The following is a 15,460-nucleotide window of genomic DNA, read 5'->3' as shown; positions in this document are numbered from 1 at the left end:
GAGAGTGGGTGGAGTGGTTGGGAAAAGTATCATATACAATTTTATATAAATAATTCAAAGGAATATCATATTTGAAGATTTTCAATTTCTATAGAGAGAGAAAGAAATATATCATATACGATTTTATTTGTCTTTTTATGATTTTTTTTTCTTTAAATTTCTTTATGTTTTTACTTTGTTTTTATAAACTAGTAAAAACAACTTCTACTTCTCTTTTAAAAAATATTCTCTATTTTCTTTTGTTTCTAAAAATTAGAAATAAAAACTATGACAAAAAATGATGAGAATCAACAAGCATTCAAGGATCCATTGCATGTTCCAATTGGGCTTATTACTAAAGCAAGATCTAAGAAGATCAAAAAAGAACTTAATGGGATACTTCAAGAGATTTGGATTGATTCTAACGCAAGATAGTCCAAGTTTGGCCTAAAGGAAGATGAATGTGTAATAAATTTAATCCAAGCTATTGAGGGCTAATTTGGCTTGATTGGGCATGATTTATGGCATGGATTAATGACTGGTTGACTTTCCAACTTCATATCAATTATTTCCTATTCTAGAGCTTCTAAATTCAGGCCAAATCTACCTTAATTTTAAGCTTTTATTATTTAGAACGTTTTTTTAGCTATTTTCCTATTTTGGATCTGCTAATTTCTGACCAAATCAACCTTTATTTAGGGTTTTAATATTTAGTACCTTTTTTAGTTTAGGGTTTTAATATTTAATAAGTTTTTTTCATGACATATAAATAGCATGCACTCATTGTAATGGGGGATAATTTTAATTGAATAAAAAATCAGAAAAGGTGAGGCTTTGCTCTTCTTTTGGTTCTTCAAAACTGTGAACTTATCAGAGATTCTTCCTTGTGGCGTTCAAACCTTATACCTTTGGTTCGTGATTCCATTGTAATCATTGGGTCAAGGTCTGTTACTTATACTTTTGGTTTGCGTTTCACTTATAAGCATTGGGTCAGGGTTCTATCAAAAATTTGTATTTTAGCTTTCTTGGGCATTATTCCAATACTATTTGTTGGGTCTCAAATCGTGTTGATTGAGGTTCGCATAAAAAAAAGTGCTATGAATTTTTAAAAATAGTTACCTATTTTTAAATCAGAAAGTCAAATAGGGTCTAATAGTTTATTTGACCATGTAATTTTAAAACATTTTTGTGTTTTCTAATTTTTAAAAACAATTCAAGACTAAAAAACCAATAATATTAGAAAATCTTGGAACTAAAAGCTAATCCAATTTTGAATAACTTTCCAATGTTTTTTTTGTTACATATAATTATATTTTTTCAAATCTGTTTAGTAGACAAATAAACTTCAAATCAAGTAAAACTTGATGTATTGGATTTATCAACCAGTCCAACAATTTTTTAAAAATAGTTTAGAACTCAAATAATGATTCAATTAATACAAGAATTATATGGACAAAAATTAATTCATAATAACTTATTTTTCTTTTTTGCATGAAATCATATTTCCTTTTTTTTTTTTTACCAAACAAATAGACTTCACATCAAGCAAGACTTATTCCATTTAATTTATTAATAAGTTTAGTAACTTTAAAAATAATTTGAAATCCAAATAGTGACCCATATTTAACAAATAATCTAAACTATAACTTATATTTATTTCTTACAAAATTATTTTTATTTTTAACAAGGTGTGGACCTCGCATTTCGGCTCATGCGTTTCCCACTCGATGGTGAAACGCATTTTTTATTTGAAAATTTGATTTTATGGTGTTTTCTAGAAAGATGACTTGGAGTCGCCACTTATTTTTGTTTTATTTTTAAAAGAGTAAACAAAATAAGAAAGAAAAAACCCTAAGTGTGACTCCTTATTTGGAAAAAGTGGTCTACGAAAAACCGGATCGGGTTCGGGGGACAGGTTACTTATCAAGAATGTACGGTAAGGACCGTAGCACCCTTCTAAGTCCCTAAAGTTGAGTCTCTACTAATAAAATGAAGCAATCATGACAATTGATGAGGGAATCAATGAATACTCAGAGTGATCATGCACATGTGAGAATCTAAACATGCATACAGAAAATGACCCGAGCGGATGTGGATGCGTACCTGGGTAGTGATCCATAAAGCGCTATCAAGAAGTGAGGTTAGTGCACAATTAAGGAATAATTTCGAGCATGTCATAGAGTAGAATAAAATTAATCATGCATGATAATTAAATCAAGCAAACAATCAATCAATCATAAGGAAATCACATATGTTGGGCCCCCACCAAAGCCCGATTTATATTGCATGAATTAATCCCATAAATTCCATTATTCGGAATTACGGAAAATTCATTCAGGCTTATTAAAATCAAGAGGAGCAGAAGATTGTTTGAAGGCCAGAATGGAATTAAAGCTATTTGAGAGAAAATTGGATTTTTGAAGTTCATTTGAAATATTGGAGTCCCGAGGGTTATTTAAAGAAAATTGGGATTTTAGAGTTTACTTGAAGATTGGACTTTCAGGAATTAAATGTGAGAATGAGAATTTTTAGAAATTAAATTTGAACGAGGTTGGAAACTTGAAAATGATTTGAAAGTTCGGGATTTTAAATGAGGGGATAAGTGGATGAGTGAATAAGTAAAGGAATGAAATAGCGATGGTGAAACAATAGAGTTTAGGTAAATAATTGCGAAAGATGGAATTTTAGAGATTTGAAGATGTGAATTTAGAGATTGAAAACTTAAGAATTTATTTACAGATGAGATCTTTGGTATATGAATAACTGAATAAGCGAGTGGATGGGATAACATTGATAACGAAAATAATCATTAAACGACGATATGTGGGCGGTGGAGCTTTTGAGGTTGGAAATTAGATTTGGAAGTCGGGTTCTGATGAATTGAATTTTAACGGTTAGATTAAATAGATAATATGGTATAATAATGCTACTTAATGAAAACAATATTTTAAACGAATAGAAAATGAGTAGTGGAATTTTTAGGATTAAAAATTAAATTAAGACGTTGAATTTTTGAAGAGTTAGACTTTAAATAAATAAATAGATATATGATAATAATTCTAACTACTGAAAATAACATTTAGGCGGATAACGAAATTTCTAGGATTGAAAGTTAAATTAGGACATGAGGTTTTCGAAAGATTGGACTTTAAATAGATATGGGATAATGATGCTAATTGATGAGGATAACATTTTAACGAATCGTAGAATTTTTTAGGATTGAAAAATTAAATTAAGACATGAGGTTTTTGAAGAATTAGATTTTAAATAAATAAACTAATATGGGGTAATAATACTAATTAATGAAAACAACATTTAAACGAATAAAAAAAAGGATGGTGGAATTTTTAGGGTCAAGAATTAAGTTCAATGATTGAGATTTTTAAAAGAGGTAAACAAGTATCGAGTTTCTAATTGACGAAAATAACACTTAGACGAATAGTGGAATTTTTAGGATTGAAAATTAAATTATGACATTGGATTTTTGAAGGATTAGACTTTGAATAAATAAATATGAGACAATAATTCTTAATTAACGAAAATGACATTTAGACGAATAAAAAAGAATAGTGGAATTTTTAGGGTCGAGAATTAAATTAGGACGCTGGGTTTTTGAGGAATTAGACTTTAAATAAATAAATAGATATATGATAATAATTCTACTTAAGGAAGATAACATTTAGACGAATAAGGTTTGAACGAACTATTGAAAAATTGAATTAAGATATGGGATTTTTGAAAGGGTAAAACTTCAAATAACTAGATAAATATATGATAATAATTCTTAATTGATGAAAACGAGATTTAAACGGATTATTGAAATATTAGATTAAGATATGGGGTTTTTGAAGGATTAGAATTTAACTTTGATGATTGAGATTTTGAAAGATGATGAATAGATACGTACGAAATAATAATAATAGTTGACAATCATAATGTTTAAACTAGTGAAATTGAATCGTGTAAATTTCAAGATAAAAATATAATTAACAATAATAATTTATCTTTTAATTGTCTTTAAGTTGAGCTAACTAAATTGGTGAAGATAAAATAAGAATAAATAATAATAATAAAAAAAAGCATGAATAAGTTAATAATTTACTAAGGTTAGGGATTCAAAAACTTGTTTAGACATAATGTGGCCAAATGGGCTAATCCAACATGGACTTGGGCCATGGAGATGGATAGCATAGGGAGCAAAAGGGCCTTTCATCAGCAACTGTGGGCCTGGGCTCCAACTTAAGCCCAAACCTGTCACCAATATGGGCAAGCCCAAGGCACCAACTTAAGGTGGACTTAGGCTAGGAAGATGGCTGGCATGAGGCTCCTCACCCTCACAAACGGGCCTGGGCTCTAACTCAGTCCCACACCCATCATCAATGGGCGAGCCCAAGGTGGAAGAAGGAGAAAGGTTGCCGGTGTGGAATGAGTTGCCTGGGGTGGCATCGGCATCGTCACTGGATGCCGCGCTAGCGCCTGCACCAGCTAGTGCCAGCCAGCACCAGCCAACACTAACCAGCACCAACCAGCACCAACTAGCGCCTGTCAGCACTAGCCAGCGCCTGCCCCCGCCAGCACCAACACTGGCTGCACCTGAGGCCGCGATTGTGGGTGCTCTCCGGTATAAAATCTCCGACAAAATGGAGAACTATGGTATTCACCATGGCAGGGCATTGAGAACATGGGAAAATAGCAAATAGAGCACAATGGGAAAGGATAAAACGAACCCATCCAAGCCATATTACATGTTTGAATCAATGGGTTTAGATGAGGGTGAGTTAAATCAAACATGCATCCCATGGAAAAATGAAGGAGATAGCAACCAAGCATAAACCATAAAACTAAACACAGAGCCAAACGATCCACATAAAAAAAAAATCTAGAAAAACAGAGAGAGATTATGCTCCAATGAAGAAAAACCCAAGCATTCATAGCAGTCATACCTTCAGGCTACCTCCAACCAGCTTCCCTCCTAACCTCAAGACCCTCCTGTCTCTCTCACCCACTCTCCTGTGTCCTCATTAGCAGGCATGACCCCTCAAATTATGGCCATCCCTGCTCCTCCTCCTCTCCTGCAGTTGGTCCCCCCCTTTTGTTAAAAAAAAGAAATGCCCAAAAGAGAGAGAGAAAAAAAAAAAAAAAACTCTCCCCCCCGGGTCCCTCCAATAAAAGGGGTCTACACAAGGCTTGAATTAAATTTAATTAATATTATATACATTAAGTCTATGATTTTTTTTATAAAATCGAAATATTAAAAAAAATTATCCAATTTTTTTTTAAAATTTTTTAAAAAGTGTTTTTAAAAACAAAGTTGCTAAACACCATTGTTTTTAGAAAATAAAAACTGTAACTTTTTTTTTTTTAACTTCAAAACAATTTCTAAAAATAAGTGTAGAATAATATGGTCAAATGGGCTCTAACCCAAGGGTTCTAAGTGATGGTGAAACTAATCCAATACGGTTTTGGGACATTCAACAACATAGCTTCCAAAACCATCATGTTTGAGCAATAGCACCCTTAGAAAATCAAGGAAGTAAAGCTTTGTAAAAGGGTGAGAGTGAATGCCAGGGTTTGCTCCTCATAAAATTATCTAAGTGAAAGAAATTTATTAGAAAAATTATCTTAACGACCTAATCACATAAATTATTAATCATAATCAATATTATAACTTAAAATTAAAAATAATTTGAAGATATTTGTTCAATTAATTTAATGACTTAAATATAATTTAACTTAAACGCATCTTAAATCATTAAGTATTATGTATTAAGTTTTATCAAATGTCTTATAATAATATTATAATTATATTTATAATCAATTATACTTATGAAAAAAAACCTCTAAGATGTAACCAAGGATGAAAATATCGGTACTTCGATTTTACGTATATATCGGATATATTGGAGATATATCGGCGGATATTTTGGAAAAAAATATCGGTAGACTTAAAATTATTAAAAACTCATAAAAATGTAAGGAAAACCTCATAATAATATAATTAGAAGTATAATAGACATTTTAAAGTTATTTTATTGAAAAATTTTGATATATGTATAACATGATTTATCATATTTGATAATAATATCGTATGCATCGATAAAAATATGAATTTTATAAGTGTACATTTATTATTAAATTACATCTACTATTATGATATTTGATTATAATATGTCTAATTTTAAAATATATATTAATATTAAAATTATGATCCATTTAATTTAATTGTATTAAACAATATAAAATAAATTATGATATATATATATATATATATATAAATTTTTTTTAATATTTAATTAATTATTAATGATATTAAAAACATTATGAAGAAAATTATATAATTTTTATATTTTTGGTAATCAATTAAAAGAAAATTTTGTATTTAATTATAAAATAATTATAATTAATTTGCTCTTTAAAATATTCTTTTAATATTTTCTTTATATAATGAGTTTAAGTATATATAAGTTTAGTGCACAATATATTCTTTTGGTTTGGGGTTCAAATCCCCTCGAAAGCGGGAAAAATCGCCGATATATCGCCGATTTCTCGGGAGAAGACACTTTATAAAGACAAAATACCAAGATAAGTGACAAAGGAAATGAGCCGCAGACTTTAGCTTCCAGATAATGTATGAAGTACATAAATAAAGTAGAAGGGAGGGCTCAGCAACATCAGTACAGGCTTGTTTATAACAGAAACAGACAAATACGGCTGATGATGTAAAAGACGAGATTCAAGCTACATAAGAGTTTGTATGTGAAAGACGAACGAAAAAGGTGATGATGACTTCCTCATCATATAAAACAAAAGATATATATCTTGATGCATCTGCAACCCTAGAAAAGAAGAAAAAACTGACAGAAAAGATGGCTACAACCCAATATGATTTGTTGGGCTGGTCTGGCGGCTGGTTCCTAAGACCAATAATGCAGCAGCTAGGGCTATGTTTGTGAAGCTGTGGAAGCATATGTGTGGGCGGACGGTCTTCCCTTTCCTTGCATTATTTGAACCAGTCCTTGATTCAAATTCTGAGGAGTTTAATATTACTTTGCAAAGCATGTCTTTTAAGTCTTTTGAAATGTTTAAGTTATTAATTTTCTTTTTAACCTTACAATCTTTCTTATTAGTGGTCTACCTTACCACACTTAAAACAAATTGGGTTAGATTGTGAGGGGTTTTCTATCTTCTTTTGGGGTTCATTGTTCATCCTTCTTTGGATGTGTCTTGATCCCTTAGTTTCATTCATTCTATATTTTCCATGAGTTCTTCTCTCTGGATGATTTCATGTTTTCAACTAAAACCTTGTGTCAAATATTTTCTAAACCTTTTAAAAAGGTTTTAAGTTAAAAATGATGGTTGTTGAGCAAAAAACGACTCAACCAGTTGAACCAGACGAGAAACCAGTCGACTCGTTTAGCTCAATCGATTGAATGGTGCAAAAACCTTATATTTATTCTAGAATGCTTTTTCAACCAGTCAAGGTCCAATCGATGGGTGGTTAAGGGACGGTCGAGGTCCAATGGTCATCTGTCATGCATTAAATGCTAACGGCTAGTGAACCGATTGAATCGGAGCTCGACCGAAAGAACCCCTAATGCCTAATTTGGTTTTTTTCTTTTATGAAAAAGCTTCAATCTTCATTGTTTCAAGAGTTTTAACTTCCTAAACCTTAATTAAATATATTTGAGCATTGGAAGAGTATTTTTTAGTGCACCATTGTTCTAAAACTTGCATATCACTAGTACACCTTTCAATCCCAGTTTTTCTTGTACATTTGAGCTTAAAGTTTTGTACTAGGATTCTTCTTTAAATCTTTGAGATTAAAAATCTAAGTGTGAAGTATCACTTAGGGATTCTCAAGTGTGGAGTGTCACTTGAAGGGTTGTTCAAGAGTGAGATATCTCTTGGAGATTGTAAAGGGTGCTTAGAGCCAAAAGTCCAAGATAGTGGTTGAAACCATAATCCAATTGTATTGCTTGAAGACTTGGTTTGAAAACCTTAAATTAATGGAACCTTAAGCTTGGGATTGAAGCTAGAAGAGAGTGGATGTAAGCTGGGTTACGTTAAACCACTATAAAAATCTTGTGTTTGCATTCTCTCTTCCCTACTCTTTTATTTTATATGCAATTGTCTTTATATTGTTTTATTATATATTTGCATATAATTGTTTCTTGCATTCATATAATTTAAATTTACAAAATAATACCATCACCCTATTCACCCCATCTCTAGGGTGATTACTCTAGGTTGTATTAGCCTAATTTTTATAACAATAAGTATAAAATAATATGGTCAAATGGGCTCCAACCCAAGAGTTCTAAGTGATGGTGAAACTAATCCAATATGGTTTTGGGACATTCAACAACATAGCCTCCAAAACCATCATGTTTCAGCGATAGCACCCTTGGAAAATCAAGGAAGTAAAGCTTTGTAAAAGGTGAGAGTGAATGCCAAGGTTTGCTTCTCATAAGATTATCTAAGTAAGAGAAATTTATTAGGTAAATTATCTTAACGACCTAATCACATAAATTATTAATCATAATGTGAAACCATGGTTTGGTTAATCTTGATTTTGATGATAACAAAACAAGGTTTAGAACTAATGATCATATTTCAAGTGTGATTAGGCAAAACGATCTCCAAAGTGGCAATCACAAAGACAAATCAAGTCAAGGAGAAATCATGAAGAAGAAGACCACCTCAAAGAGAAGAGTTTTTCAAGACCCAAGCTTCATAAGATCTCTTTGTAAGGCTGTTGGTGCACTAGGACTTCATGCATTTCATTCTTTATTTATGCACCAAAATCATCCAAAAGTAATATTGTTTTAAATATCTTAAGAATTGAATGATTTCATGTTTTCAACTAAAACCTTGTGTTAAATATCTTTCAAACTTGTTTTAAAAGGTTTTAAGTTGAAAAAGATTGGGTGTTGAGCCAAAAAATGGCTCAACCGGTTCAACTGGTTGAGGAACCGGTGGACCGGTTGCGCTCGTCTGGTCGAGGACCGGTTGAGGAAGGCCAAAAAGTTTCTCTCTCTCCCAGTGGCCTTCTCTTCTTGGTCGAGGACCGGTCGAGGTCCGGTCGAGGTCCGGTTGAGGCTAATGGTCACCTGCCAAGCATTTAATGCTAACGGCTAGTCAACCGGTCGACCCCTAGCTCGACCGGTCAAACCCCCAAACGACTAGTTTGGTTTTTCTCTTCTATAAAAAGGCTCCAAACTTCATTGTTTAAAAAGATTAACCTTCCCAAATCTTTCTTAATTATATTTGAGCCTTGGAATAGTATTTTTGAGTGCACCATTATTTCAAAACTTGCATATCTTTAGTGCACCATTCAATCCTAGTTTCTCTTGTATCATTTGAGCTTAAAGTTCTTGTGCTAGGATTTTTGTGTGATCTTTTATTTGTAAATTCTTAAGAGAAAGTTTTTCAAGAGGGGGATATCTCTTGTGAAGTGTAAAGGGTGCTTGGAGCCAAAAGTCCAAGAGGGTGAATTGGAACCATAATCCAATTGTATTGCTTGAAGGCTTGGGTTGGAAGCCTTGGATTAAAGGAAACTCAAGCTTGGGATTGAAGCTAGAGGAGAGTGGATGTAGGTTGGGTTGCGCTGAACCACTATAAACACTTGTGTTTGCATTCTCTCTTCCGTACTCTTTAATTTATATGCAATTGTCTTTATATTGCTTATTATATACTTGCATATAATTGTCTCTTCATTCACTTGTTTAAATTTGTGAAAAGAGACTATCACGCTATTCACCCCCTTCCCGCCCCTCTCCCTCTAAGGTGATTACCATAGATTGGATTAGCCTAAAATTCCTAACACATAATAAATATTATAACTTAAAATTAAAAATAATTTGAAGACATTTGCTCAATTAATTTAATGACTTAAATATAATTTAACTTAAACTCATCTTAAATCATTAAGTATTATGTATTAGGTTTTATCAAATGTCTTACAATAAAATTATAATTATATTTATAATCAATTATACTTGTGAAAAAGACCTCTACGATGTAACCATAATTTAAAATAATCATAGCAAAAATTAATACACTCAAATATTGCATTTGGAGTATCACCAATTATTAGTTCATAATCAAAGAACCAAAATAAGTCCCACTATATTTTACTAAAATATCCAACCCATCATCACATCAAAGAAATATTATTTAAAAGGGCCCATCTACGGTATCCAATCTTAAAAGGTATTAGAAGTTATTGATATATTTAGTTAGTATATTAGAATTATGTATTATTTAGTTATTATATATTTAGTTACTATATTAGAATTATTTTCTTTCTTTCTACAAGATTAAAATAGTTTTTATTTTCTTTTATTATGTTTATTTAAATTCTAATGATGTTGGAGTTATTTTTAAAAGAAATCCTAAATTTTGTTTTTTCTCAATATTTTTGTCTTTAAATCGTTTTTTGGATTTCAACCTGGTATTAGAGCAAAAATAATCTTTTAATTAAACTTTTGATAAGTGGCAATGGTGAGCCATAGAAGACACTTTATAAAGACAAAATACCAAGATAAATGACATAATTCTTTTCTAATTTGATCATAGTATTTGATTTCGTATTCGTTTTCTTTTATTCATATATGCTTTTTTTTTGTTTGATAGTTATTTGTTTTTTATTCATCATAGTGAATGAAATGATTCCTTTAATCTAATAGTAGGAAATTGGATACAAAAAAATAAAATTATTTGTTTTGGAGTTATGTGATGGAAAATTTTCTAAAGGGCAAAAAAATAATTTGTTGTTTATTTAGTTACAATGTTGGAATTATTTTCTATATCTTTAGAAGTAAGGGTAAAATAGTCTTTATCTTCTTTTATTAGGTCTATTTAAATTGTAATAGTATTGCACCTATTTTCAAGAGAATTCATAACAAGAAATCCTACATTTTTTTTTCTTCTCTTTTTCTCTTTGAATTTTTTTTGGATTTCAACAAAAGTTACCACCAAAAGAAGAGGTCCGGACAAAAGAAGAGAATACCCTTACAACCACATCTTTTTCATAACCCTTTGTAATGGAGAGCCACAGAAGACACTTTATAAAGACAAAATACCAAGATAAGTGACAAAGGATATGAGCCACAGACTTTAGCTTCCAGATAATGTATGAAATACTTAAATAAAGTAGAAGGGAGGGCTCAACATCAATACAGGCTTGTTTATAACAGAAACAGACAAATACAGCTGATGATGCAAAAGACAAGAGATTCAAGCTACATCAGAGTTTGTATGTAAAAAAGACGAAGGAAAAACGTAATGATGACTTCCTCATCATATAAAACAAAAGATATATATCTTGATGCATCAGCAACACTGGAAAAGAAGAAAAAACTGACAGAAAAGATGGCTACAATCCAATATGAGGTGGTAATGCAGGAAAAAAAAAGGTTGTTAAGTGAAATATAAGTTTAAAACTTAGAATAATGGAAATTCCACATTTCATTTGTACTCAGCTAAAATTCTTTAGGATCAATCAGACAGTCCTCCAAATTCTATTAGTTTTCCAGGACACTGCCTGAAAAGCTTACTCACAACAGAGATACGTATTTGTCTTAAACGTTAACAGTCATAAAACTGTGAGATGAAACGCAGCCAACTAAATGAAATTCTTAAATATGCTTCCAGAGCCATAGAAGACACTATAAAGACAAATTAACCACATAGGAGATTACACCACAATAAGTGTGGGCCAGACCCACAAACCTATAGCTTTGAGGTAATAAAATAAATTCATAAATCAGAGATGGACTTTGTTGGGCTTGCCCATATATGGGTTCCAGCTCAGGAAAGTATTTTTTTCAAACCCACATGTTGGGCTGGTCTGGCGGCTGGTTTCTAAGGCCAATAATGCAGCAGCTAGGGCTATGTGGAAGCATGTGTGGGCAGACGGTTGAGAGTGAAAGGTGAAAGGTGAGGAGAAAAGAAGAAAACAAGGGTTGATCCAAGTGTGAAGGTCTTCAAATTCTTCACGTTCTTCCCTTTCCTTGCATTTCTGAGACGAGGGTTTTCCAGACCTGGTGTCGGTGAACTTCCACTAGTTTTCATTGTTAAAAAGGCTAGCGAGGACTTCATATTCCCTTTGTTTTTTGAAAGGGAAAAAAGTTTTGCACCTCAATTTCATAAATACAGTTCCAAGGAGGGCTCAGGATAATAAAACAGTATCAGTATTAGTGAAGCTTGGGATCAGAGCAAAGAGAAGGGTGGAAGTGTTGGCAAGTTAGCAAGGACCATGGGCAGGCGACCTCATGTGCTGATTATACCACTCCCAGCGCAAGGACATGTTGCTCCTCTTATGAGGCTTGCAAACCGGATTTCTGATCACGGGATCAAGGTCACCTTTGTTAACTCTGACTTCATACATGCTAAACTGCTGGCTGCACTCCCACATGAGGCTGAGGCTCAGAGTGGGATAAGGCTAGCCTCTATCCCAGATGGTCTGGATCCAGGGGACGATCGGAAAAACTTGCTCAAGATAACAGAAAGTAGTTCAAGAGTCATGCCGGGTCATTTGAAGGATTTAATTGAGAAAGTCAACCGCTCGAATGATGATGAGCAGATCACTTGTGTTATTGCTGACATAACACTTGAGCGGTGGCCAATGGAGGTGGCAGAGAAGATGGGAATCGAAGGGGTCCTTTTTTGTCCTATGGGAGCAGGAATCTGGGCTTTGGCACTTCATATTCCAAAGCTAATTGAGGCCGGAATCGTAAATAGTACTGATGGTATTAAGGCTTCAACTTGTTAATTTATATCATATTTCTAAAATTAACTTGTTGTCTAAGAAATTTCTTGGTTTTGATAGAAATGATTCAAATATCTCTGCAGGAACTCCTCTGAAAGATGAGTTGATCTGCGTGTCGAAGGGTATTCCAGTCTTGAGCTGCAACGGCTTGCCCTGGAAGTGGCCAATTGATCTGAAGGTACAAGAGTGGGTTTTCCGAATTTATCTCACATCTATTCAATTTATGAATTCTTCCAAGAGGCTTCTTTGCAACTGTGTTTACGAACTTGACTCATCTGCTTGTGACTTGATTCCTAACTTATTACCAATTGGCCCGTTACCTGCAAGTCGTGATCCGGGTCATTATGCTGCAAACTTTTGGCCTGAGGATTCAACTTGCATAGGCTGGCTCGATAAACAACCTGCTGGCTCAGTCATTTATGTTGCTTTTGGCAGCACCGGAAACTTAACCCAGCACCAATTCAATGAATTAGCACTTGGTATTGAACTTGTAGGGCGGCCATTTTTATGGGTTGTCCGATCAGACTTCACCGATGGGTCAGCTGCTGAATACCCTGATGGTTTCATTGAGAGAGTAGCTGACCATGGAAAGATTGTTTCGTGGGCACCCCAAGAAGAGGTTTTAGCTCACCCTTCTGTTGCATGTTTCTTTTCCCATTGCGGTTGGAACTCAACCATGGACAGCATAATCATGGGAGTCCCCTTCCTATGCTGGCCCTACGTTGGAGATCAATTCCTTGACCAGAATTACATATGCGACAAATGGAAGGTGGGGTTGGGGTTGAACCCAGATGAAAATGGACTCATATCGAGGCATGAGATTAAGATGAAGATCGAAAAGTTGGTCTCTGATGATGGTATAAAAGCAAATGCAGAGAAGTTGAAGGAAATGACTAGAAAGAGTGTAAGCGAAGGCGGATCTTCTTACAAGAATTTCAAAACCTTTATTGAAGCAATGAAACTCTGAAGATGCTTCCCAATGTTGCCACATTCAAATGTGTGAAACCATTCTCTCAATAAAAGCGAATGCATTCATGTTGTGTATGCATGTGCAGGGGTTGGTATGTGATCTTAGTGAACAAAAATCATGGCAATTGCTGCATGAAATTTGTGTGGTAGAGTTAATTAATGACAGATATTGATGTAATGCATTAGTAGTGGAGCAAAGAATTATGTATGATTGGGGGATCAAGAACTATACTGTTGTCTACATGGCAACATATAAAAAAAGTGCACGAACAGAGCAATTGAAAATCGAAAGCAGCATTATTTAGAGCTTACACAAAAATTGGGCAACAAAACATGTTGACGGAGGCCACAAGATGGCGCTGTTTTGAATCTTTTGCTGAAACCCAGGAGCTAAGGGCCGTTTAGCCATGTTTTGTAATGTTTATCTTTAAAAACTGTTGTTAAAAGAGCAAAAAATAACTTTTTAGTATTTTATAAAAATAGGGGTGTTTGGCAAGTTATTTTTAAAAATATTATAAATTCAATTTATGTAATATTAATTAATGTTTTCAGAATCGGATTGGTCATTAAATTAGAAAAGTTATCGGTTCATGAATCATGAATTGGATTGGTGTTGAACCGCGATTGAATAGGTGACATCATAAATATATAATATATATTATGTATATATATTATTAAAATTAAAAAAATATTAAAAATAATAATAATATCATAAATTCAATTGATAATTGAAAACATAAATTCAAAATATTAGAATTTTAAAAAATCATAAATTTTTTATAAAATCATATATTTATTTAAAAGTCAAAAATATGTTTGATAATAGAAAATATATTTGAAAATTAGATATTTATTTTAAGATCATAAAATTTATTCTTAAATGAATAAGATGATTCAAATCAAATTCAGAAATTTAAATTCATAAATATAAAATCACAAATTTAAAAAATCAGAATTTATTTGAAAATCATATATTTATTTTAAAATTAAAAAAATTTAAATTTATTTTTAAACCAAAAACTTATTTTAAAACCAAAAATTTATTTTCAAATAAATAAAATGATTTAAATCGAAATTAAGAAATTTAAATTCATAAATTTAAAAATTAAAATCATAAATATAAAATAACATATTTAAAAATCAGAATTTCCAAAAATTAGAAATTAAAAATAATACAAATATCAAATAAAATAATTAGATAAATCAAATGATAAATATTTAAATAGTAAACAAGGAAGCCAAACAACATTTACAACTCCAGTCAGTGGAGTCGTCGACGTCGCATTCGTCCATCGGCGTCACTGTCTTCCATTGGCGTCGGTGTCGGCGCAAGCCTGCTGGCTAGAGGTGCCGAAGGTGGGGGGCTGAGGAAGGCTCCTGGAGAGGGCAAGGGACGGTTGGGCATGGGGGCAAAGGGGAGAGGGGTTAGGGCTTTTCATTTCCGTGCAAAATGCATCTGTCTTGGATTTAAAAATGAAAAAAATATTAACCAAAGAACTGTTCGGTTTATGGCAAACCGCCTGGTTCACCGGTTCAATCGTGGCTCCGCCGGTTCGCGGACGGTTCAATTGTCAAATGGTTCAATAGGTAGACCAAACCGGTTTGGTCCTCGGTTGATGGTCACAGATTAAGTTCGGTTTTTAAAACACTGATATTAATTATATTAATTAAATTTAATTGAAGTTTTATAAAAATTAAAAATAGTTTTGTAAATACAGATAAATTAAAAAAATAAATAGT

At 32.6% G+C, this 15,460-nt stretch overlaps 1 protein-coding gene across 1 annotated transcript; it reads left to right on the top strand.

Annotated features, from left to right (window-relative positions):
* Window positions 1–11,766: 11,766 nt before the first annotated feature.
* Window positions 11,767–13,928, top strand: LOC100248406 (UDP-glycosyltransferase 83A1). Its single transcript, XM_002284295.5, has 2 exons — window positions 11,767–12,731; window positions 12,835–13,928. The coding sequence occupies exons 1-2, from the start codon at window positions 12,239–12,241 to the stop codon at window positions 13,716–13,718; spliced, it is 1,377 nt and encodes a 458-aa protein (XP_002284331.1). The 5' UTR covers window positions 11,767–12,238; the 3' UTR covers window positions 13,719–13,928.
* The last annotated feature ends 1,532 nt before the right edge of the window (window positions 13,929–15,460 follow it).

The sequence above is a fragment of the Vitis vinifera genome, chromosome 17 (assembly GCF_030704535.1).
Source record: "Vitis vinifera cultivar Pinot Noir 40024 chromosome 17, ASM3070453v1".
Lineage (NCBI taxonomy): Eukaryota > Viridiplantae > Streptophyta > Magnoliopsida > Vitales > Vitaceae > Vitis > Vitis vinifera.
The sequence above is the reverse complement of the archived record's forward strand: the minus strand, read 5'-3'. Positions and strand labels throughout refer to the sequence as shown.

What these genes read in the sequence shown, in the direction of transcription:
- LOC100248406 (XM_002284295.5), top strand. Translation starts at nt 12,239, where the DNA reads ATGGGCAGGCGACCTCATGTGCTGATTATACCACTCCCAGCGCAAGGA. An exon ending in AATCGTAAATAGTACTGATG is followed by an intron (nt 12,732 to 12,834) that starts GTATTAAGGCTT and finishes ATATCTCTGCAG; the next exon opens with GAACTCCTCTGAAAGATGAG.